Here is a 24,728-nt window from a genome sequence, read left to right on the forward strand (position 1 = left end):
AACAATTCTTGCATAGAGATAAAAAAAAAAATCCTGATATCATGACAGATAACTTTTATTGAAATATTGCAATTTTGTTTTAGTCTGGATGATCATCAGTTTTATCAGGCGCACTTGTTAGAGGTAATTCATTATGTTCTTCTACACACTCATCAACTTTAACATCGCTGTTGCAGTTTTTATCAGAAATCTCTTCTGTGGTGGATTCCACTGGTTCAGATGGTGGCAGAGATTCCACTTGTTTAGATGGTGGAAGAGATTCAGTTTGTACACACAATGATGAGGCTGTTTGTTGCTCACAACCTTCTGTTGATGCCATATTTTGACTGGAACTCTCCTCTGTGTGGTGGGTGAACAGTATAATCAGCTCACAATGGTTGGTGCCAGGAAACAGGTCAACTGGGACAGCTTTGACCATTGTATACGGCAGCCCTTTGTGCCTGCCTGTTTCAGGGCGAATCAGACTGCAAAACAAAAAATATGGTTGTTTACAGACTCATTTTCTGTGACAAGAACAGACACAAGAAGAAAACAAATTAACAAGTAAACATTTGTCATTATATTTTAGAAGAAATTAAGTGAGTGAATTTGAACCTTTCCCTCCTGCTGAATGAGCCTATATAGTTTCATGATAAGAAACTAATCTCTCACATTTTATGTTAAAATAAAAACTTAATAAAATTATATTAAGTGTTAACTTGCTCAATAAAATAATAAGCTTCAAAACATACTCAATACATTATCGAAAGCCATCTTACACAATACTATTATCTGAAAACTTAATAAAATTATCTAAAGCTTTAAAACTTACTCAATAAAATTATCTAACGCATTAAAACTTAATAAAATTATCTAAGCCTTAAAACTTCTTCAATAAAGCTTTAAAACTTACTCAATAAAATTATCTAAAGCACTTTCAGGGTTACAGGACACATACACCAATCGCTGAATTTCTTTACATTTTCTCAAACTTTTAATGACATCCTTATCTGTAAGAAGAGAAATGTCATTTCAATTTATTATTTTTAAAGTGTTATAAAAAATGACAGATATTGCTAAAATCAGTTTGGAATATATATTTTTGTTGTTTAAAATTAAAAAATAAAGCACTTTTTGCTCACATGTAACTACTGCTTTGCTCTCTGCATTAGAAACAGTTACCCAAACCAAAATGCTTTAGTCGTTAAAAATTCCATATTTTACATTCCCAGTATATTAGGAGATGATAATGGGTAAAAAGTTTAATTATTTCTTACTTAACTGTTGAACTGGAGTTGCTTTTAAAAAGTCTTTTTTATAAACACAACATAAAAAATTAAGATTGACTGATTTAGTGCTTGTCTAAATACTCCATGTTGTAAAGGGAGGAAATAAAACAAATGTTTTTGGTCAGGAAGATCAAGTTGGATGACTGTTCTTTGAAACTAAATCAACTCACGTAATCCTGCCCTTGGGGGATCAACTACAGCAACAATATCCTCTACTGTTTCAGTTGATGAGAGTAATGATGAAATTATCTTACTGATCACATCTTCCACTTTTGAACAGTGAAATGTTGCATTTGTTATTCCTGAGGACAAAATAAAAATGTGTTTGAATTTCATACAAAGAACATGAAAAAGGTGCCACACAAGGGACAAAACAATGACAAGGTCTTCATCAACACATATTTTCATGCTAAGGCCTTAAGCAAGTCCAAAGTTTGTCACTGATATGCTAATGTTTAACCCTATCCCTACAAGGCGGGTCAAATTGACCCGACAATGCTACATTTTAGTTAATTACTGGTCAACCACTGGACCAATTGTTTTGAGCTTCTAGATATGCTACCTACACATACAATGCTTGATTTCAGCATAAAAATGAATGTTTAATTTTGCACGTGTGCATGAGGGTGAGCAGGTTTAGGTTCACTATTCCTCTCCCTACTAACATGGGTCAAATTGACCCGTATACCTTTATATAGAGAAAAACTCTACTAGTGCAGGGGAAAGTGGTATAAATCTATAGAAGTTTCAAACAACTTCCCTTGGAGCTAGACCTTTTGGGCTCATAAGTTTGTATCCCTTCCTGCCTTACTGAAGACAGCAATTAGAAACATTTTTTTCAGCGCCGAAGCACAACAATCCTTTGTTCAACATTGTTGATAGCATGTTTTTTAGACTCAACCTTCTTGTTACAAATGAAACTGTAGTGGATTGCTAGGTTTGGGCCTACACATTGAGAAGTTGTAAGGAGATACAAAGACGTACTAACTGATGACTGCATGGGTTCATTGGCTACTGTACCAATTCGAAAGCGATGAATCAGACCTGAACTTATTTTTGCTGCTGAATTTGGAAATTAGGGCCATACTGTCAATAAAGTATTTATGATATAATCAAGATACAGCAGGAAGCCAATATTGATTTGCATCTATGCAGTCTTTTGTAGAAAAAAGCCATCTGATGAGGTCAGTTTTATGGTCCATAGATGTTAGACCATGTCACCTCAGACAGTCCAACCATACTTGGGTAAAATAGGACCAACTCCTTGACCAGCTTTCAAGTACATGGAACCATATTTTGATAAATCAATGGATATTGATATAGAGATAACTTATGTATCAATCTCTGATAACTTTGTACTTTACATTGAACTAAGTTTTTGGCTACTAATCTGTGTCAAGCATGCATATTGATGCAAAAATGATGACATCAAAATGGAAAGACTGCATAAAATCATCCATGTATGGCTCTAGCAACATGCCCCAATGGGTAAACTAAGTGGTAGCTAATGACCATATTTTTCAATTTCCAACTAATGTCCCCAATAAGTTGAAATACAAAGTGACAGCTATTACAAATAGACAGCAGCAGATTTACAAAATTTGTATATTGTCAAAAAAGTTGGTTCTGCCCCAAGTTGAGCATTGAGCACAGAGAACTGTCCAAGCTACTGCAATTCACATTAGATCAAATAGTAGACAAAAAGAAGCCTTCTGAAACCACCCACTGAGTGTTGGGCCCAATAGCGTCATCCAAACAAAAGTTATTATGTGAGATACGATAACATGTTAGATGGGAAAATATCAACTATTTGTCAAATATATAGATTCTATCTCTAGTCTATATAGATTTACTGTGCAAACTGATAATAATTGTGATTAAGTTTTCTTGCATATGAAAAATAAATTGATAGTAAAGGTATAAGATTTTATATTTAGTAACGTCTAGTTTTATTTATGCCTAAAAAGTATAATAATAAATTACCTAAAACTAAAATTTAGTGTAGAAATGTATACACTATAATTTTAGTGTCCATCTATCATTGAAATAATAGTTATGCTATAAAAAATATACATATGCAATAATAGATTCTTATATAAAAAGTATATGGGTCAAAATGACCCGCCTTGTAGCCGAATACAGTGAAATAGGGTTGTAGGGATAGGGTTAACCTCATTATGGTCTGCTAATGAAGACCACGAGTTAAAGCAGCCTTTCTAATTGTTCTTGAAATAAGTGGGGTTTTTTTTAATTGCTATCAAAGTACAGGATGCAATTATTACATATTGTAAACATTACAAACAGAAGAGCTAAATTTGAGGAAGTCTCACCATTAATTGTGGCATTAGCTTGAGCATCTTCTACTGCTTGTTCACACATCTCCACACCAATCACTGACTTCACTCTCTACCATATAACAAGCACAGAGATAAGACAATATATGACAACTGATTAGAAATGCTTGTGGTATATTTTAGAATTCAAACAAAAGTAAAAGAACAATTTATTCAGTATAACACATTAAAATAATTTTTTTAAATCATCCAGTTAATAAAATGAAATCTAAATTGATTAATTGAAAAGTGTTATTCAAAAAGTTAAAAGAAATTGTTAAAATCCTTAGTTAGCTTATTGTAAGGAAATAAGAAAACAAGTCCAAACCTTTGCCATGGAGAGACCAATGGTCCCTGTCCCACAACAGATGTCTAGTACTGTAGTTTTCAAAGATACACAACTCCACTCTGCTATCAACTCATACAGTTTTTCTGTTGCTAGTGTGTTTACTGTATTTCAATTCCAGAAAATAAGAAAAAAAAGTATTTTAATAATTATGATTTTTAAAATTGTTAAAATCCTATAGAAAGATGCAAAGGTTCAAAAATGTGAAATTCATTATTGTTAACCTAAAAGTCTTGTTAAACTAGTGCTAACTAAGGGAGACAAAATGATAGAATGTTAGACTGCTATGCTAACCCAACAGTCTCGAGTTGGGATTCAGGCCCGTTAGACATAAATGTGGCTGGGCATGTGCTGACCACACTATACCTTCATATGCTGAAGATGATGAAACAGGCAAACTCTGCTTTCCTCACCTGTAGGTTCGAAATGGTACTTTGCCTCTTTTTTTTCACAGACTATGCCTAACATCCTCTCTCTATTAACACATTTTTGTATCACAATCAGCATGTTAAGCTGCTTTTGACTCAATGCTAATCTCTCTAATTGTTTTTTAAGCCAGGACATGGCACTGAACAGGAGATATGCCACACATAAGGTACTGACAAAATGTTCAAAGACTAACCTTGAAAAAATGCCTCTGGTGAAATGCGAAACTTCATATCTAGTAGAGTTTCATAAACGTGCTAGAAAAAAAAAAGAATTATACACTAGCATTAGTGGCTGAACAGTTCTAAAATAAACATTTAACTTGAAACTGGTATAGTTGAGTTGATACAGCTTACCCCAGATCAATATGTAACATTATGCAACTGTGGTACAAATATTAGCTTGAATGCAACACTTATTTTTAACAGAAAAACTTACTGGTTCTCCCCGTAAAAGTTCCAAGCCATCTTTAACTTTTTGGCCCCTGTAAATGTAAAAATGAGAAATTTACTTAGTTTTGTAAACAAGTTAATTAAAAAGTCTAGTGACAATTTTAGCGCAATTTCCTTATGTTATCTAAAAATAGCTCTGACGTATAATGCTGGGGTGCGTTCAAGCTAGGAGAACGATCGGTTTGTAGGTGTTTATGTAATTTTAAAATTTGTGACCGAACGAAAGGATATTTTTGAAAACTTTCTTCGGCAATATTGTTCTAAATTATGGCAGGAATCGATTGGTAAATGTTTCAAGTCGCTAAGTGGTCTGGTTGCCGAGATATGGGCAAAAAACTGCATTTTTTTCAAGGTTTTTTGGCTTTTCCGTGAAATCCAGGAAGGAATTCGGGAATTTTCTTGGCCCACTATCATCCTCGGAACTTGCTTAACAAATTTGCTTTTGGAACTAGTCTTCGATATTGCTTCGTTGAGGAGGAGATACGACTTAAAGCTGCAAACACACATTCCCAGAAAAGACGAGTTAATAAACGCAATTCTCCAGAATGGAATTTGAGCTAAAAAAAAAACAAAAAAGAACCAGGTTTTTAAAAAAAGAAGTTCACATTTTAAATTTTTTATCTCTACCCTTATTGAGTAGATATCTACAGTACAGCACTATACAAAAATGTTTAAAAATCAGAAAACAAACTTTTTTTTAATAAATGTAATCCAACTTACTTGTTGCCAGCAACCCTGAAGTAAAGAGACTTGAAGTTCGTGTTTTTACCAGGTCCTGTGGTAAAGAAATCTTTAACTGATTCTTTTGCTTTAGCTATTTCAGACTGAGGACAAGTACATTAGTAATTTCAAAAATTCTTTTGTAATGTTTAATTTTGAGATATCACTTACTTTTTAGAAATTAATATTTTACAATTAGATATATTTTTTACATAAGTTAAAAGCAGGTAGCAGCTGCAGAATAAAACTTAAAAGTCTAAATCTCTAAATGGGTCATTAACTGTAACAATTCACGCAGCAGACCTGATCCAGCTTCCTAGGAAAGAAATCAATCATGGCCATGACATCTCCAGTCCTTAAAGTTCTAACAGTCAGTGTCTGCCAGTTCCCAGTACCTGACTGCTGGTGGAATGGCAGATAGGCTGACTGTGACACAAACTCTGTAAAACTCTGAAAACACAAATATGGATCATAAGTTCTCAAACTAAACAACAGTCATTGAAGCTGAAACCACAAATACTGATCTTAGTTCCCAAACTAAACAAGAGCTATTAAAATTGAATTATTAAAGCTGAAACCACAAATACTGATCATAAGTTTTCAAACTAAACAACAATCATTGAAATTAAAGAAAAGCAGCTAGGAGCTTTTAACAAAGCAATAACTTTTATAATTAGAATGTAAATAGGAGTGACTTACTATTGACAGTAAAAAGTACCCCTAAAGACCATAGAACAGACAAACTTTTTTTTTTCTCGGCTTATGAAGGTATAGCATGGTCGGCTCTATGCTTAAATTAAATGGCTTAACTTTACCCCACTCATGTCAAGTACTCATTAGAGCTGTCTAGACTGAGAGTTGACCTATAATGGACTCGAGCCTATGAGTCTAACTTGAGACTTTTTTTTTTGTTAATAATCCTGCAGTGATGACCCATACAGCAGTAAAAGAAAGTACCTTAATGACAGGTATGGCAGCAGGCATGACTATCCCCAGATTAGTGCAGTCTCCCACTGATGTTGTTCCATCTTTGTACATGCCATATCTGAACCCTACCATCCTAGCTGAAGCACAGAAAATTTTATAAGATAATCTACACCAATTTTTTTTTACATGTTCATGACTATTACTTTTTCTTGCCTAAAGCAGCTTGAAACATACTTTTGAAAAGAATGTCTTTAAGTGTTTTATTAGCGAAATACTGTCCTTACTTTTAGCATCTGAACCATATCCAATAGTGAATTCATTTTTGTTTCTGTATTCTGTGATAATGGGCTGTAAAAGTTTAAACAAGTTGTAGATGTCTTGGAAGAAATATTATACTTAGTATATTTAAAAAAAAAAAAAAAAAACTTTAAACAAATTATTTTTCAACATGGTAGTTAAGAAAAGTTTACTCACAGATGGGACAATTTGTAACAACTCACACGCCATTCCACCATTTTTCCACCTACGGAAAAAAGTATGTTATAAATGGTTTGTTTATTTTCCTAAGACAAGATGTCATATTCTCTTTATAATAAATAAATTCTTTATAAAATACACACACACACATACATATATATATATATAAAGAGAAATATATTGTCATAAATATAGATATAAAACAAAACCATCATATGTTAAAAATATTATGTTGTTAAAGATTAAATAACACAAGTAAAAACAATAAAAAAAAGTACCTGTCTTTGAACATATGTTTTACAAAACTGTTCTTAGGCACTCGACTCAACACATTCTTTATTTTATCAGTTTTCATCTAAGCAACAAAAATTTGCAATGGGTTAGGCAGTTAAGGAACTTGCAAATTACACTATAATTACAATATACAAATTGATCAACACCGGTTGTTTTTTTTTATGCTTAGACTTAGAAAGTTTTTCACCTGCAACTGTTGTGGGTAATCAACGTTCCACAGTGGAATAACATTGGCCCGGAGTCTGAAAAAAAAAACAAAAAACATTAGATTTCTGGTGTGCACACTGAAAAAGTAGTTTCAATTTTAGAAAATAAAGTCATAATCTATTTAGAATTAAGTACCTTTTTTCTGCCTCTTCTGCTGACAGTGGTAGATTCTCTTCAATTATGTTGGAAGCATTATTGTTCTTGGAAGCGCCATTACCTTTTTGTCAAACATAATGGAAATTATTTTACAAATATTTTAATTTATCCGTTTATTTTTCTTCTTTACTTTTTTGCCTTTAATTAGTTAAATACATTCCACAAATTTTATAACCTCAAAAAAGTAATAAGACATGAGGTATATCAAAGTATATAGGCCTATATATATATACAAATGAGTATAAAGTAATCCAAGTACAACAGTAACTACAGGTAAGCTCAAACAAATGACAAATGGATAAAATACCTTTTTCCTGTAAACGCTTCTGTAAATAAGGATCTGCAACAGGGGCAGCAATCTAAAACAATTTTTTTATAATAATGTACTGATAACTGATCATAACCAGTTTTGGAAATGAAATATTAAACTAAATTCTAAGGAAAAAATATTCAAATTTTACCTTGGCTTCTAAAGTTTTCCCTTTCCAAACATGCCCATTGATTTTCTTTAATGCTTCATCTCTATCTGATGCATTCCTGTAATGAAAGTGGCTTTTTATCAAAATACATTTGTTTCTTGTTAATTACCAAAGTCCTAAGACTGTATTATGTAATAGCTTTGTTTTAATCATTTTTAAGTATTCCATCAAGTCAACACTGTTGTAAAAGCTGTTCTGACAGACTAACCTGTACAGTGTACCCACGAATCAGATTTTAACCAATTTTAATAACTCATACATGATTCTATTTAATTGAGGTGAAAACAACTCACTTAAAACAAACATAGGTCACAAGTGTCTTGTCAATGTGTTTAATTTTATGTGGATTCAAGTGAAGTGATGATTTCAGCCTTTTTTTCAAGTCCTAAAACGATAATTATTAATTCATTAAAACACTATAGGAAAAACATAACTACATGTAGTCTATGTTATAATATTTAATTTTTTTACTAACATTAGCTTAATGATAATGACTTTTTATGTTTACAACATAAAAGCTGCATTATAATAAAGAATGATACAGTTGTTTTTAAATGCAACATCACTTACACTAAATCCAAACTTGGGAAGATTATATATCTGGATTTTAAAAATCTCTGAAGTGAACTCTTCAGCCCGAGTGTAGTTTAGAGGATCAAGTGCTTCAACTTTTGCCTCATCCAGGGATGAATCAGGTTGAATAATGTCTTCACTCAGTTTACTTTTTTTCATGTTGTCATCCGTATCTCCATTATCTGGTTCTAATTTGTGTTTTGTTAGTTTATTTGTTTCCTGTAGCTCCATAATTGCTTGGACTGTGTGCAATAAGATTTAGAAGATTGAAGACATAGGTTTTAAATCCTGTAAATGTGATTTTTAATAAAATACTTAGAAATATAATTTTATATACATTATATAGGCCTAAATCAAACTCTAAAAAAAAATTATTGTTTGTTAAAAATAAAACAAAACATTCTAAGCAATGAATTCATATCATCATTATCATGGCCTTATTGATTGAGCCTTATTATTAATATTATTCTTATTTCTTATCTATAACCATATTGATAAATCAGGATTAAGAATAGGACAACTGCAAGAAGTTAGGCCTACTAATACTAACTAACTAGTATTTACTATTAAGTAGGCCTATTTAATGTATGGCAATCTATCAATTTAGGACCATGGCGTAAAGAATTGGCTGAAGCTAATATTAAGTTACTACTAAGTAATAAAGTATAGGCCCTATTTATGATTTATAGGCCTATCATATTTAGGCCTATTATTTAATTAATTTTTTAATAAAACTGTTTTGGCGCTAGGCCTATTACTATTACTATACTATAGTCTTTTTAGTTTTTAGATGCACGCTAATACACTGACAATTCCCGGTCAAGAAAGATAGTCAAATAAAAGATTTGCAGAAGACGACTTATTCTTCATCATTTTTGATCGTCTGAGAGAGAACGAGAAACAGAAGAAAAACGTTACATTTAGTGGCCATAGTGCCGTAGTGTCTGAAAAAATATTACATTTAAAAAACTAACCAAATAATTTTACTAGCCTAAATAAATACTAAATATTAAAATTTAAATAGGGCCTAAACTAATTTATTAATAAAACTAAAAAAATACTAGGCCTAGGCCCTAATTATTAACTAATTATTATTAGGCCCTATAGGCCTAATTAATAATAATTATTTATTTTATAGATAGACTAAACTAATAGCCGAATAGCCTAGTGACTAATGAATTAGTAATTAAATTACCACAACGGGGGGGGGGGGGGGGCGATAGCTTCAGCCGATTATATTTTAAAACGGGGTCCCAAAACGATTATGATAAATAGTTATTTTAAATTTAAGAGTTTAAAAGAGTAATTTCACTAATTCAATCACTTTGGAGTTTAGAATAATAACAACAATAACGTGGATGACACGCAATGGATTTACAACAGCATTAAAAATGCGATCAATTCGATTCATGCACAAAAGGTCTTACCATTTGTCGAAATATAGGAAAAATATTTTTGTCATAAAATTAAAATTTTTTGCTTTTACGCTGTTTGTAATACGAACATTATCTTTATTTAGGAGTATGAATTTTTAACATTTATTTTGGACTTAAAAAAACCCTATAGAATCTATAATTTATAATCTAACCAAGTAAGATTACTCAGAAAAGTCCCAAAAATGGAGATCGGTTATTTTTAAAATAGTGTGCAGTGTTTTTACGCATTTTCTACAGATTTTAGAATTATTTTGTTTTTAAAATGTTTTGAAACTAAACAAAAATTGAAAAAGTCAGTATAATTTATATTTTTCTCGATCCCCCCCCCCCCCTTTAAAAAAATGTAAAATGTACACATACATTGTGTATGCCAAATAATATGTAATGTAACAATGAATATTTCCGATTCTCAATCCCCTCCCAAAGTCACATATCATATCAAAAGTCAACCCTCCCTCCCTCCACCACCCCTACCCCACACACAGCACCACCACTACTGGCCGACTACCCACTTAATATAAAAAGTTCATTATATAAGGGTATATAACCAAACTAGGATTATTTCGCCAAAATATTACTTGAGTAGTTTCCCTTATTAAGAACACCGTTACCTAATCACTATTTTGTTCAGACAATTTTAACGTTCGAATCTGTATTACATGTGTAGATTGTAGATTCGCTGATCAAATCAAAACATTTGTTTTTAAGTAGTAAAATCATACTGCAAAATCAGAATTCTGCTAATATAAAAATATTTTTTTGTAAATCAGAAGTATGATGACACACTTTCTTATCCCAACTCCAACCTTCGGTTTACATTTACACCCCATTTTCCTAGTACTGTGACGTCGTTTATGGATGCCTCCCATCCCCAACCTTTAAATTAAAATTAACCGAACCATTAGTGTCAAAATTTGTAATGCCTGATCTGAACTAAAGTGGTTTGTGGCAGGAACAAACCAGTTTGGTCCAGTTTTTAATGTTGTATCTTTAATTAAACAATTCGAATTTAGAAGCAGTGGCGTCGCGAGGTCAGGTGTCACTAGTTGTGTCGTAAATGAGGGTCTCATCCCACCCTACCCCCGTCCAACAATTTTGCATATTCTGTTTGATGTCATTTTTTTTTACAAGCTTTTATTTAACTCACTTCCTCTGTCTGTCGCCAGTCGTCAGTCGCCAGTCGTAAGTCGTCAGTCTAGATAGAAACGCTGGACTGAAAATTCGGACAGTTCTACTTGACCGATACGATTCACATTTGACACGTGGGTCAAGACATGAAGACAATGCAATCTGAAACTAAATTTGACTTAATTGGATGCCTAATTAATTTTTTATGAATTAATAAAAATTTGGACCGAATTAGTAGGCATGTCTAGCCAACCACACCACACGCGTCATCACCTTCAATAGCTGCGCCATCACGTAATGGCTGCGTTCAAAAACCATTGCGCGCCTATTGAACATCACGTTCAGTAGGCGCGCAATGGTTTTTAGTCATGTAACTCTATTGTGTGTAAATAAAACATGTAAAGTACTGAAAAAAAAATTCATAAAAAACGTTTTAATAACAAGCTTTTATGTAATGATGCACTAAAAAGTAGAAAATAAATTATAGACTACTATTTAAATAACTATAAAGAAAAGCGTGGGTGTCTTCCTTAACATTAGTAAAGGTATCCAATAGATACTAAAGTGACACACGCTTTTCTTTATAGTTATTTAAATAGTAGTCTATAATTTATTTCTACTTTTTAGTGCATCATTACATAAAAGCTTGTTATTAATACGTTTTTTATGAATTTTTTTCCTTATATTTTACAATAATATTTGGATAAAACATAATTTTTAACGTCCGATTGTTTAATAAATGTTTTCGATGTTGTGTCACGCCCCCTAATTAGTATTGTATAGGCTACAACTCATATAAATAAGTTCGAAATTTATTACAAACATATTTTTTTAATTTAAAAAAATCTTTATTTTATTGATAATACACAGAGGCCAGTAAAGAAGAAGATGGTAATGTGCTAAAGCATTGTGTTTAAAAGCTTATGAAACCCAGGTAGCAACATGTTTATACCCTCGTCAGTTTTTCTCCATATAGGGGTCATCCATAAATGACGTCACCCTTTTTTTGACGATTTTTACCTCCCCCCTCCCCTCCGTCACACGTCCTCACAAAAAGCCAGACACCCCCACTAAAGTGACGTCACACCTCAACCTACAACCCCCCCCCCCCTCAAAATTGCAGTTGAATTTTTTTAAACATCGATATTTTTCCAAAATCTTGTCTAAACTATTACAATTTATTAAAACAGTTGTTATCTAAAACGCGAAATAACGTCTAAAATTCGTTTTCTAACATTGCTTTTTTATAATGCAAAAATGTGACGTCGCAACATCTGAACCTCCCCCCTCCCTCTCATTACACATCGTCACCAGACCCCCCCCCACACACACACACACACTCTCCCCTACGAGTGTGACGTCATTTATGGATGACCCCATAGATTATAGATCTATAACTAACGAATGGGGCGGTAGGCCTATATGTCTTGGAGAGTATTATCAAATGGGGTTTGTGTCGTATTGTTTTATTACTAGTGGATTGATACATACGATATTTTTGGTCGAAATACAACTCAGTATGTGTTCTTTTACAGTAGGAAATTTATAAAACTGGGATACAAGACCACGTATTGAGATATGCATGGTGTATTATGTTCTGGATTGTGATGGTTTAGGTTATAAAAATTGTAGACTATTCCTGCCTGATTATCGTTTTTTATCTGTCTTTCTCTTTGGTCTTTTAACACAACTAGTGCTAATGTGTACCCAGCATGATTTGGGGATATAAAAAAAAGATAAGAGTATCTACAATACCCTCGTAACCACTTGTTTGCAACCGGAGTTTCTTTGAAGCATCTTTTCGGAGGGGACACCCCACCCACCCCCCCCCCATACCCCCAAGAAAGTCCATCGACCCCCCCCCCCCCACCCCACCATCTTCAAAAAAAGAAAGTCAAAATTTCTTTAGGGGGACGGCTTGGTGAACTCTACTTCATTTGCCACATGGACCGTCAGGTTGGAAATGGGAACTTCACTTACAGTGTTTCTTCACGACTTTTTTTCCGAGGGGGGGGGGGGGCGGACAGACTTTCTTCGGGGAACTGAGCCCCCCCCCCTCCGAAGAAATGCCTGGAAGAAACTCTGCTTACTTACATCTGCATCAATATTTTAAACTGGTAGCACTAAAAGAAAAGGCGACTGTGTACACTATTCATTTATTTAAACCAAAAGCTGAGTCACTTGGTTAAACAGAAGCATTTTTATTTTAGTCATTGCTTTCATTAAATAATTGTTGTATTACAGGGATAAACAATATTCTCGTCGAATGAGCTTTTTAAATCATTTTCAAAACATTATTATGAACAGCCTTCAGTGAACTGACTCCATACCTTAGTAATGAACACCCCATAGACGCACAATCTATGGTGTTTTTTTTTTTCTAACTTGTATTTAAAGTTTTATTTACAAGTGCTCTCATACTTTCGTATTTACATACACTTGGTCTATTCATCAATGTGGCTCAGTTGTTCTTATCTTATCTTTCGGTGTTTAGCATTTTTTTTTTCATCACTAGCTGGGTTTTGGTCCTGCAGGCGGTGCTATAAATAGATCACAATCATCATCGACGGTGTAGTTGATCACGTGGTTGATAAAGTGAAACTAGAAGTCAGTGACGTCAGCTTTGGTGAGGACACCACGACCGGGGCAAGTAAAGGCAGCTGGACATCGCATTTATCACTCAATCCCTGCACATGCCGAAAGAAACAGATAAACTCTACTTCATTTTGGCCATTTGACATTAAGGGTTGAGCGGTTTGGCTTGAACTGTTTATGTGGAGTGGGACGACGTGGTAGGGTGGTAGTGCGCTTGACTTCTAACCCGTTACTCTCGAGTTTGTATCTTGGTCCGGGTTTGAGTATACAGGGCCTCCCTGAGTCCACCCAGCTCTTATGTGTACCTGACTCACGTTAGGGAAAGTAAAGGCGGCTGGGCATAGTGTTGACCACACTATCCCCTAAAAAAATATGTGAACTCGACTTCACTTGCCCCATGGACCGTCATGTTAGAAAGGGTAACTTTACTTACTTATGCCGCAACTCATGATACATATTAATTATTATAGAATACATCTTTTTTTTAAACAGTATTTATTATGTTTTATAATTAATTTACAAAAATTGTACTACAGAGTTTACACTTATAGAAGAAAACGCATTTTAAATAAAGAATAATTGAATAGTATTATAAAATCACAGCAAAAGAAATAAATATTCACAATTGGGGTTCAGATTGGGGGGCTTTTGTTAGCGGTAAAATCCATGGGCGAAAATAGGATTTCTGCTGCCAGAAGTCTGCTCTTCCTGTTGCTGTTGTTCTTCATTCCCGCCTTTGTCGCCGGAAGGTTTTATCTGTTGTTTGCCGATGCTGGCGATAACTGCACAAACCCCGGCAGCGAGGCAGAGAACGGCGACAGCTATTGCCAGGTAAAAGCCGGACATCAAAATCTCTCTGTCATAACCAGCGTCGTATGTGGTGTCAAACTTGACGCCAAAGATAATGATTGCCACCACATAGAACACGGCTGCAAAAAGAAAATTCCGACAAAAAAATTAAGTTATTAATAAGAAACTATTAGGCTTACACAACTAAAAGGGTCACCAATAAACGTCAAACGACGTCACACTTTTTTAACGACTTTTATCTCCCTCCATCCACCGAACAGAAAGTCACCCCCCCCCCCCCCCACTAAAATGATGTAAAATCTCAGCAAACTAACCCCCCCCCCCCCTCCACACACACACACCTAAAAATTACAATTTAAAAAAAAAACATCGATTACTACTTACTAAAATATTAACTCTGTTCAACATTGAGAATATTTATATTAATTTTTATTGCAATTTACGGAAAAGAGGGGGGGGGAGTCTTTTTGCTAAAATTCAATTTTTAACATTAACTTTTTAATTGCAAAATGGTGTCATTGCACTTTCTGTAAATAACCCCTAACCACCCACCCCCCTTGTATTCGAAAATATTTTGGACACGCTCTAACCAACCCACCCAACCTCTCCATGCTATACTTTCTTACTACAAACCGATGTTTCCTTCAGACTTTTTATCTTTTTCTCCTCGGGCGGGGAAGGGGGGGGGGGAACGGGATAGGGGCTAGGAATTTTCGGGGGGGGGGGGGGGCGGATTTAATTTTCCGGGGTAGAAGAAGACACAGTTAAAAGTATATTTTTTATTTATACATTCTATTTCGTCCAGAGGAGGGGGGGGGGGCATTCTTCGAAGAGATGCCTAAAAGAAATTCCTCTTCAAACCTGTTGTCTCAACGTTAAAATATTGTGATTTTTTTTCATCAGCATGTCCGTCAATTATTCATGTAACTAAGAATAAAGATATCAGTTTAAAAATTATCCTGACACTGGCTGTTATGAAAACGAATTTGAATCGAACTTACTGGCAACAAAACACGAGATGGCGCTGATCCTCTCAATCTCCTGTCGCCCCACACAGGAGGAGACGAACATGAAGAGGACGATGAAGAAGAAGGCGACGTTGACAGCCAAGAAGGCGATGATGGCAAACCCTTGAAACGTGCCGTACCAAGCTGTGTGTGGGGAAATAGTTCTTCCAAAAATGATTTTTTTTTTAAACTTTTAACAAACCTCACATTTTAACTGCTTATGATGTTTTAAGCATTAAAAACATTTTTTTAATTAACTTTTTTGTGTGTTAAAAGTGATCTTTCACATAATGGTAAGGATGTGTTGTTTGTTTGTATGATGGTTTATATACGACTCAGTCTTACTGCTGAGGGGTGATGTTAACATTAACGATAAATATCTATAACTTACTAAGGCTCCACCCGTCCTTTACAAAACCAAAAAAAATCAGCCTCCACTAAGCCTCGACCCACCCCTTACAAAAACAAAACACTTACGAAGCCTCCACTCACCCCTTACTTCAGTTACTTGCTAAACCACACACACCTTACAAAAACCAGTAACTTACTAAGCCCCCACCCGCCCCTTACAAAAACGAAAAACTTACTAAGCCCCCACCCCCACCCATTAGACCCTTACAAAAACACTTACTAAGCCCTAGTGGCATAGCGAGGTCGGGTGTCACCCGCTGCGGTACTTAATGGTGTCACCCCCCAGAGGCGCAGCGACACTTCCAGGTGATAAACTTTCAAATTTTCGATTTGCATCCCCCCCCCCCTCGAACTTTCGATTTGCACCCCCTCATGTTTTTCTCTATATATTTTGCTATTTTTTGCCTTGGTGTCACCCCCCTAAATGGTATCACTCGGTGCGGTCCGCACCCCCCGCCCCCCCCCCCTCGCTACGCCTCTGCTAAGCCCCCACCAGCCTCTTACAAAAACACCTACTAATCCCCCCCACCCCTTACATAAACACCTACTAAGCCCCCACCAGCCCTTTACAAAAACACCTACTAATCCCCCCCACCCCTTACATAAACACCTACTAAGCCCCCACCAGTCCCTTACAAAAACACCTACTAATCCCCCCCACCCCTTACATAAACACCTACTAAGCCCCCACCAGCCCCTTATAAAACACCTACTAAGCCCCCACCAGCCCCTTATAAAACACCTACTAAGCCCCCACCAGCCCCTTATAAAACACCTACTAAGCCCCCACCAGCCCCTTACAAAAACACCTACTAAGCCCCCACCAGCCCCTTACAAAAACACCTACTAAGCCCCCACCAGCCCCTTATAAAACACCTACTAAGCCCCCACCAATCCCTTACAAAAACACTTACTAAGCCCCCAACAGCCCCTTATAAAACACCTACTAAGCCCCCACCAGCCCCTTATAAAACACCTACTAAGCCCCCACCAGCCCCTTATAAAACACTTACTAAGCCCCCCCACCCCTTACATAAACACTTACTAAGCCCCCCCCCCCCACCCCTTACAAAATCACTTACTAAGCCCCCACCAATCCCTTACAAAATCACTTACTAAGCCCCTACCAGTCCCTTACAAAAACACCTACTAAGCCTCCACCAGTCCCTTACAAAAACACTTACTAAGCCCCCACCAGCTCCTTACAAAAACACCTACTAAGCCTCCAGCCATCGAGGTCCATACAATTAGGATCCGGTTCCTGATTGCCGCACCTCTTCCAGACTCCGTACCCCAGCTTGTTCTTATCATTAGCAGCGCTGTCGTCATAGAGGGCCCAGTCGTTCATACACATACTCAGCCAATTAAAGATCTCAGCCACCTGTTAACAGACGTAATTAACATTAAAGATCTCAGCTACCTGTTTAATTAACAGACGTCACCATCATTAAACATCCCAACCATCTGTTTAATTAACTGACGTCATTAACATTAAAGATCTCAGCCACCTGTTTAATTAACAGACGTCATTAAAGATCTCAGCCACCTGTTTAATTAACAGACGTCATTAAAGATCTCAGCCACCTGTTTAATTAACAGACGTCATCAACATTAGAGATCTCAGCCACCTGTTTAATTAACAGACGTCATTAACATTAAAGATCTCAGCCACCTGTTTAATTAACAGACGTCATTAACATTAAAGATCTCAGCCACCTGTTTAATTAACAGACTTCATTAAAGATCTCAGCCAACTGTTTAATTAACAGACTTCATTAAAGATCTCAGCCACCTGTTTAATTAACAGACGTCATCAACATTAGAGATCTCAGCCACCTGTTTAATTAACAGACGTCATTAAAGATCTCAGCCACCTGTTTAATTAACAGACGTCATCAACATTAAAGATCTCAGCCACCTGTTTAATTAACAGACTTCATTAAAGATCTCAGCCAACTGTTTAATTAACAGACTTCATTAAAGATCTCAGCCAACTGTTTAATTAACAGACTTCATTAAAGATCTCAGCCAACTGTTTAATTAACAGACGTCATTAACACCTTGTCGACAACTTCTTTTAAAAAGTTTAAGTCGTTCATGCACATACTCAACCAATTACAAATCTTAGCCACCTGTTAAATTAACAAATGTCATCAACACCTTGTCAACCAATCTTTCTTTTTAAAGTTTCAGGTTTTTAAAAACAATTATCAAATTCTGAATTTTTAACTTAAATAATCTTATATAGATCTAGTCCCTTATCGTTCGAGGCTAAAGTGTTAATTAGCACAGGTGAAGAATTTTTAAAAACTTAGTTAAATTAAAAATAAAAACAGAATGTGTATAATTGTGTACAGTCCGTGTCTTGCATTAATTGAAAGACAGTAAACAGTCTTATATTCATTATACAGTCGATACTATTTTAACTTCTTTTATATGTAGTTAAGTTTAAAATGGAGATGTCAATAAACACAATCAGATGAGATAAGTAAAGATTCCTCTTTAGACCTAACGATCCATTGGGCAGATGAAGTGGAGTTCATATGATTCCTTAACTTCGGCATATGAAGAGATAGTGTGGTCAGCACTATTCCCAGCCGCCTTTACTCTCCCTAACGTGAGTTAGGTACCCATCAGAGTTGGGTGGACTCAGGGAGGTTCTACTGACTTGAACCCGGATTCGAACTCGAGAATAGCAGTCTAGCGCTCCACTCCGTCCCATAATTAGATGCGATAAATCAATAGTAAAAATTTTAAAATGCACTTACCAGCAAGAGGATTAACGTGGCTTTAGTAAGGGGATTAACCGCCAGAAATCTTTTGATTAGGCCCATCTCATCGGATCATGCTATGTGTCCTGGCAGTCTGCAATATGGCTGGATTATTGTTGATTTCTAATTAATTTATTTAACAACTTTTTGAAAAACATTCACTTTTATTGCGTCCTTGGTTCAAAGTAAATTATAATACAACTCAAAGGCCAATCATTTTAGTATTATTGTAAATTTTAATATCACACAAAGATCAGTTATTTTAGTGAGTGTTGTTGTGATGAAGTTATTTTTAGCTTAAATATATTCACATTCTGGTATTTGATCTAGCAAGAACAGATTAATCGCAGGCGGGGCCCCTGGTTGCCAAAATATGCCCCCCCCCGTGTCTATTAAATCATAGGGCCCCCTTTATATATAGTTACAGCATGAGACAACTTTTTGGGGCACCTGGTTGTAACAAATATGGGCCCCTTAGTAGTCAACTCCCCATTCAGCTCTAATGGGTACCTGGCATGTGCTGGTATCTCTAAAAGTAGTGTAGTAAAAAAATATTACCTGATCACAGAAACGTGATTTTGGATTCAGAGAATACTACTTTGTGACGATAACTTATGTCATCATTGTCACAATGTTAAACGGCAACAACGTCCGAAAATGAACCTCAACAACGTGACTAGTCAACATTGTGACAAGTTAACATTGTGACAGGTTAACATTGTGACAAGTCAAAATTGTGACAAGTTAACATTGTGACAAGTCAACATTGTGACAGGTTAACATTGTAACAAGTCAACATTGTGACAAGTCAACATTGTGACATGTTAACATTGTGACAATCATAAAATTCAATATGGTGACAAGAATAATCGTCACAAATGTAACAATAATGAACGCAACAAGTGTGAAAATAAGCACTGTGAAAAATAAGAGTAACAAATAAATGAAGGCAGTTTTGGACATATTTTTTTAAAGGGCCAAAACTATAGTACAAGACATTAGTCTTCTCTGGTAATTACAGATTTGGGTAAATGACCTAAACTATAACAGATTTACAAGACATTCGTCTAAACTTCTCTAGTATTTAAAGATCTGTGTAAATGAGCTAAACTACAATACAAGTCATTAATCTAAAACTTCTCTAGTAATTGCGCAAAGTTCAAATAACAAGTAAATATTTTAAAACACGAAAACTCACATTTAAATACACACTTTGACACCATAAAACTAGCGTTTGTTTATTTCAATGTTCGATACACATCTGTATCGATCGACACACCTCAATGAACAAAACCCCATTGGTAGGTGCAGTCACGCTTGACCACTTTCACTTTTAACACTTGTGTATTAGATACGCTCTTTAGTCGCTAGGACCATTCAACTCGTCTTTGATACCAGTACGGGCTTTAAGTGATACAAGTATGGTCTGTAAGTATCGCTACCTACACACACGGGAAAAAACCTGGCATACACACGCTGGAAAATACCTGGCATACTTGTGTGAACCAAGTGTAGACAAAACTGCTTAAAGTTAAAGCATTACTGTATTTTCTAAATTATTATTGTTATTATTATTATTATTATTATTACTATTATTATTATTGTTATTGTTGTTATTATTGTTATTATTTTTATTATTGTTATTATTGTTATTATTATTATTATTATTATTATCATTATTATTATTTTATTATTATTTAAATATAAGAGCTTGCACTTATTGTAAATACTATAACCGTTGTTGCAAGGATGGGAGGTATTTTTTTTTCGTTTAATATATTATATATCTACCAAAAACTATCTTGAATTTTTTTAAACTTTTTAACTTTTTTTTTATCTGGCCAAATCTGGGGTTTGTGCCAGAACGGGTTGGTGATACCATCTACGAAGTCAACATTGAGTTTATTAACAAATTTTTGTTACAATTAACAAAAACAATCTTTTAAAAACGCGAAATTACTGCTAAAATACACTATCCAACATTATTTTGTTTTCAAATGTAAAATGTGTCGTCGTACTTTCTTACCCCCCCCCCCCCCCCAAAGTCTCCAATAATTTCGAATACCCCTCCCCCTCCATAGATATATGACGTGCTAATTGACGGCCCGTATCATTATTTGGTTGTGTCAAGTACTAGAATAGCCAACGTTAGTTTGTGGCAAAAAAAAATGGGGGAAACAACCTGAATTTAGAGATATATTGGTGGGTTTTGTTTTTTTGTTGTTATTTTGTTTGTATTGTTTATTATAGGGTTGTCTATAAATATTTAATATCCTCCCTCTTAATGGTACAAAAGCTACACAGCGATAAAACGGACGTCTTACATGTACCACCACCACAAAGTTCTAGGTAGAAGGGGACGCAACTATGCATCTGCAGCAGTTTTAAATACATCTGGATGATAAAATACAGAGTTATCGTTCTTGAATAGTGCTCTCTCCGCTTACGTTTTCCGCTTGACGTGGTGCATGTTTTTAATCTTCTACATTAATCTACATGTTAATTTAGTATTGAAATTATTTTCAGCCTGTAAAAGTAAGATTCTGATAAATAAATGTATGAAAGAAACACTGCTGATGTAGCAATGCACCAATTAAACCAGACTTTTGTTTTAGTTATTTAAATAGATTTTTAAAAATATGTCTTATCGCGACAATTTAAACAATTTACTTATACCGAAATTTGGAAAAAAAAAACTTATCCAAAATCGAGTGTTGAAGAATATTTAAAGAACTTTGGTATGTCTAGGCAAATATTTTGGCAATGCTGTCTTCTGATTGGCTGTTTGTTCCACCAATCAAATGTCGGTGAGTTGACCCTGAAATGAACCAAGTTGGTCTGGCCCCTAGGCGTGATTTTCAACAGATGGATTAATTAAAAATTGTAATTAAAAAAAAATGTTCACGATGTAGTCCCATGATGGACAAGATTTCGTCACAATGTAATAAGTGGTGGCAGTGGTCCTCAAGTTTTAGTAGTGGTGGGCTGTGGTTATCAAGTTTAACTGGAGGACAGTGGTCCTCAAGTTTAAGTGGTGGCAGTGGTCCTCAAATTTAACTGGTGGAGGGCAGTGGTCCCCAAGTTTAATTAGTGGAGGACAGTGGTCCTCAAGTTTAAGTGGTGGCAGTGGTCCTCAAATTTAACTGGTGGAGGGCAGTGGTCCCCAAGTTTAATTAGTGGAGGACAGTGGTCCTCAAGTTTAAGTGGTGGCAGTGGTCCTCAAATTTAACTGGTGGAGGGCAGTGGTCCCCAAGTTTAATTAGTGGAGGACAGTGGTCCTCAAGTTTAAGTGGTGGCAGTGGTCCTCAAATTTAACTGGTGGAGGGCAGTGGTCCCCAAGTTTAATTAGTGGAGGACAGTGGTCCTCAAGTTTAAGTGGTGGCAGTGGTCCTCAAATTTAACTGGTGGAGGGCAGTGGTCCCCAAGTTTAATTAGTGGAGGACAGTGGTCCTCAAGTTTAAGTGGTGGCAGTGGTCCTCAAATTTAACTGGTGGAGGGCAGTGGTCCCCAAGTTTAATTAGTGGAGGACAGTGGTCCTCAAGTTTAAGTGGTGGCAGTGGTCCTCAAATTTAACTGGTGGAGGGCAGTGGTCCCCAAGTTTAATTAGTGGAGGACAGTGGTCCTCAAGTTTAAGTGGTGGCAGTGGTCCTCAAATTTAACTGGTGGAGGGCAGTGGTCCCCAAGTTTAATTAGTGGAGGACAGTGGTCCTCAAGTTTAAGTGGTGGCAGTGGTCCTCAAATTTAACTGGTGGAGGGCAGTGGTCCCCAAGTTTAATTAGTGGAGGACAGTGGTCCTCAAGTTTAAGTGGTGGCAGTGGTCCTCAAATTTAACTGGTGGAGGGCAGTGGTCCCCAAGTTTAATTAGTGGAGGACAGTGGTCCTCAAGTTTAAGTGGTGGCAGTGGTCCTCAAATTTAACTGGTGGAGGGCAGTGGTCCCCAAGTTTAATTAGTGGAGGACAGTGGTCCTCAAGTTTAAGTGGTGGCAGTGGTCCTCAAATTTAACTGGTGGAGGGCAGTGGTCCCCAAGTTTAATTAGTGGAGGACAGTGGTCCTCAAGTTTAAGTGGTGGCAGTGATCCTCAAATTTAACTGGTGGACGGCAGTGGTCCCCAAGTTTAAGTAGTGGAGGACAGTGGTCCTCAAGTTTAAGTAGTGGAGGACAGTGGTCCTCAGGTTTAACTGGTGGAAGGCAGTGGTCCTTAAGTTTAACTGACAGTGGTCCTCAAGTTTAACTGACAGTGGTCCTCAAGTTTAACTGGTGGAGGACAGTGGTCCTCAAGTTTAAGTGGTGGAGGACAGTGGTCCTCAAGTTTAAGTGGTGGAGGACAGTGGTCCTCAAGTTTAAGTAGTGGTCCATTGACTGCTGGACAGTTCCTTCGTCAATCAACCGGACCACGTTTTGTAAAATACCAATGTTGAGAACTAGTTGACAACAGTCATGATCCCTAAGTATAACAAATACATTATTAAATTATTTCATTTCTTTCATTGACAAACAGCAGTACTTTTTAATTAAATTTAACACCGTATTTTTTTTTTATTTTTTTATTTTTAGCGATGAACGACTTTTCATCAATTAAAATAATTTGCACCAATTAAAACAATCAGCTTGCACCTATTGGTCTAATTCAATTAGTCTGCACCAATTAAAACAATCAGCTTGCACCAATTAGTTCAATTAAATTAGTTTGCACCAATTAAAAACGGCCTGTGCTAAAAGTACTGAACGAATTAATAATATTTATTTTTACTCATTAAAAACTAGACTAAGTTCGTCATGAATTCTAGTTTACATTTTTTTCCCCATAAATGTGGGCCTAGTTTATCGTGATTTGATTAGCCTTGGCAGCAAGGTGTGGGACCGAGGGAATGGTCAGCTGCTTATCTGGACACGACTGGCCCATTGAACTGCTGAACACCTCCTTCGGTGAAACCAGAGTTTCTTCCAGGCATCTCTTCGGAGGGGGGTGGGAGGGAGGGGGCAAAGCGTTCCCCGAAGGAAGTCTAGTCTACCCCCTCCCTTCCCCCCCCCCCCCCCCCAGAAATGAATTTAGGAAATATATTCTTTTATCAGTGTCCGCCCCCCTCACTAAGAGAGAAAAAAGTCTGAAAGAAACACTGCGTGAAACTAACCAGGGCCTTGTTGTAAATACCACTGTTGGGTACTAGAGTATCAGAAGGTCTGCTATTGTCCCGGGTTTAAATCTTGGTTTGGTTAATCTATTTATACAAAGAGGGGAAGGGTTATACGATCGAAAGTGGAAAGGGTGGAAAGTGTGAGGCGAGCTTAACTTTCATTGCTCCGGATGTGTATTTTTTTTACGAATGGACTTAGACATAACTCACTTTAAACTTTCAATTCATATTTTCAAATGCACTGTTAACTACGTCGCTTTACAAGAAACGTCCTGTTTTCAGCCAGAATTGTCCTCCATCCAAAAATGTCCTTTTCACCAGAAAAGTCCTGCCAGAATTGTCCTCTATCCAGAAAAGTCCAACAGCCGCAATAGATGTCCAGAAGATGGTGTCCGAGTACGCAGTAGTGCACAATGTAGGACGATGTCCTTGAACCCCGCCCGGCTGTGTCAGAACTGAGTGGGCGTGAGAATCAGCCATCTTGGCATCGCTGAACCAATTTTAGCACTTCTTTCTTTCCTCTAAACTCGAAGAGTTACAGTTCACAAGATAATTTCTCTACACCACGTGTTTGAGTCGTTCCTTTGCCCTTCATTTTCTCGAAATTTTAATTTTTAATTTACTGGTCTGCTTATCTTAATAATATAGATCTAGATCGGATGTAGTAAATACTAGAACAGAGGGCTGTTAACTTAACTGTACTCAAATTCGCGCCAAAAAAACAGACGGAATTGAGACATGTGATCTTCATCTTCGGACTGAAAGTTCTACTTCCA

The 24,728-nt window shown here is 36.0% G+C and overlaps 2 protein-coding genes across 2 annotated transcripts; both read right to left on the reverse strand.

Moving 5' to 3' along the window:
- Positions 1 to 42: 42 nt before the first annotated feature.
- LOC131931077 (tRNA (uracil-5-)-methyltransferase homolog A) lies at positions 43 to 10,105 on the reverse strand. The gene is made up of 20 exons (XM_059287771.1): positions 10,086 to 10,105; positions 8,656 to 8,900; positions 8,379 to 8,470; positions 8,068 to 8,143; positions 7,914 to 7,965; positions 7,586 to 7,667; positions 7,431 to 7,485; positions 7,228 to 7,304; positions 6,947 to 6,995; positions 6,757 to 6,820; positions 6,503 to 6,609; positions 5,849 to 5,995; positions 5,546 to 5,649; positions 4,812 to 4,857; positions 4,570 to 4,630; positions 3,930 to 4,051; positions 3,599 to 3,674; positions 1,439 to 1,570; positions 893 to 989; positions 43 to 464 (listed from the first exon to the last, which is right to left on the reverse strand). The coding sequence occupies exons 2-20, from the start codon at positions 8,887 to 8,889 to the stop codon at positions 80 to 82; spliced, it is 2,058 nt and encodes a 685-aa protein (XP_059143754.1). The 5' UTR covers positions 8,890 to 8,900; positions 10,086 to 10,105; the 3' UTR covers positions 43 to 79.
- A 4,081-nt stretch (positions 10,106 to 14,186) lies between these two features.
- LOC131931090 (uncharacterized) lies at positions 14,187 to 20,106 on the reverse strand. Its single transcript, XM_059287793.1, has 5 exons — positions 20,015 to 20,106; positions 18,814 to 18,910; positions 17,264 to 17,426; positions 15,629 to 15,778; positions 14,187 to 14,746 (listed from the first exon to the last, which is right to left on the reverse strand). The coding sequence occupies exons 2-5, from the start codon at positions 18,877 to 18,879 to the stop codon at positions 14,469 to 14,471; spliced, it is 657 nt and encodes a 218-aa protein (XP_059143776.1). The 5' UTR covers positions 18,880 to 18,910; positions 20,015 to 20,106; the 3' UTR covers positions 14,187 to 14,468.
- Positions 20,107 to 24,728: the final 4,622 nt, after the last annotated feature.

Source organism: Physella acuta, unplaced genomic scaffold, assembly GCF_028476545.2.
Source record: "Physella acuta isolate Inbredline_101_S28 unplaced genomic scaffold, ASM2847654v3 ptg001889l, whole genome shotgun sequence".
In the NCBI taxonomy this organism is placed as follows: domain Eukaryota; kingdom Metazoa; phylum Mollusca; class Gastropoda; family Physidae; genus Physella; species Physella acuta.

Coding starts and splice junctions, on each gene's coding strand:
- LOC131931090 (XM_059287793.1), bottom strand. CDS start 18,879: ATGGGCCTAATCAAAAGATTTCTGGCGGTTAATCCCCTTACTAAAGCC. Junction 15,779..17,263: donor CCTCGATGGCTGGAGGCTTA/GTAGGTGTTTTT, acceptor CCCCACACACAG/CTTGGTACGGCACGTTTCAA. Junction 14,747..15,628: donor CATCTCGTGTTTTGTTGCCA/GTAAGTTCGATT, acceptor TTCTTTTTGCAG/CCGTGTTCTATGTGGTGGCA.
- LOC131931077 (XM_059287771.1), bottom strand. CDS start 8,889: ATGGAGCTACAGGAAACAAATAAACTAACAAAACACAAATTAGAACCA. Junction 6,610..6,756: donor ATATGGTTCAGATGCTAAAA/GTAAGGACAGTA, acceptor TCTGTGCTTCAG/CTAGGATGGTAGGGTTCAGA. Junction 990..1,438: donor TCCCCCAAGGGCAGGATTAC/GTGAGTTGATTT, acceptor CTCTTCTTACAG/ATAAGGATGTCATTAAAAGT.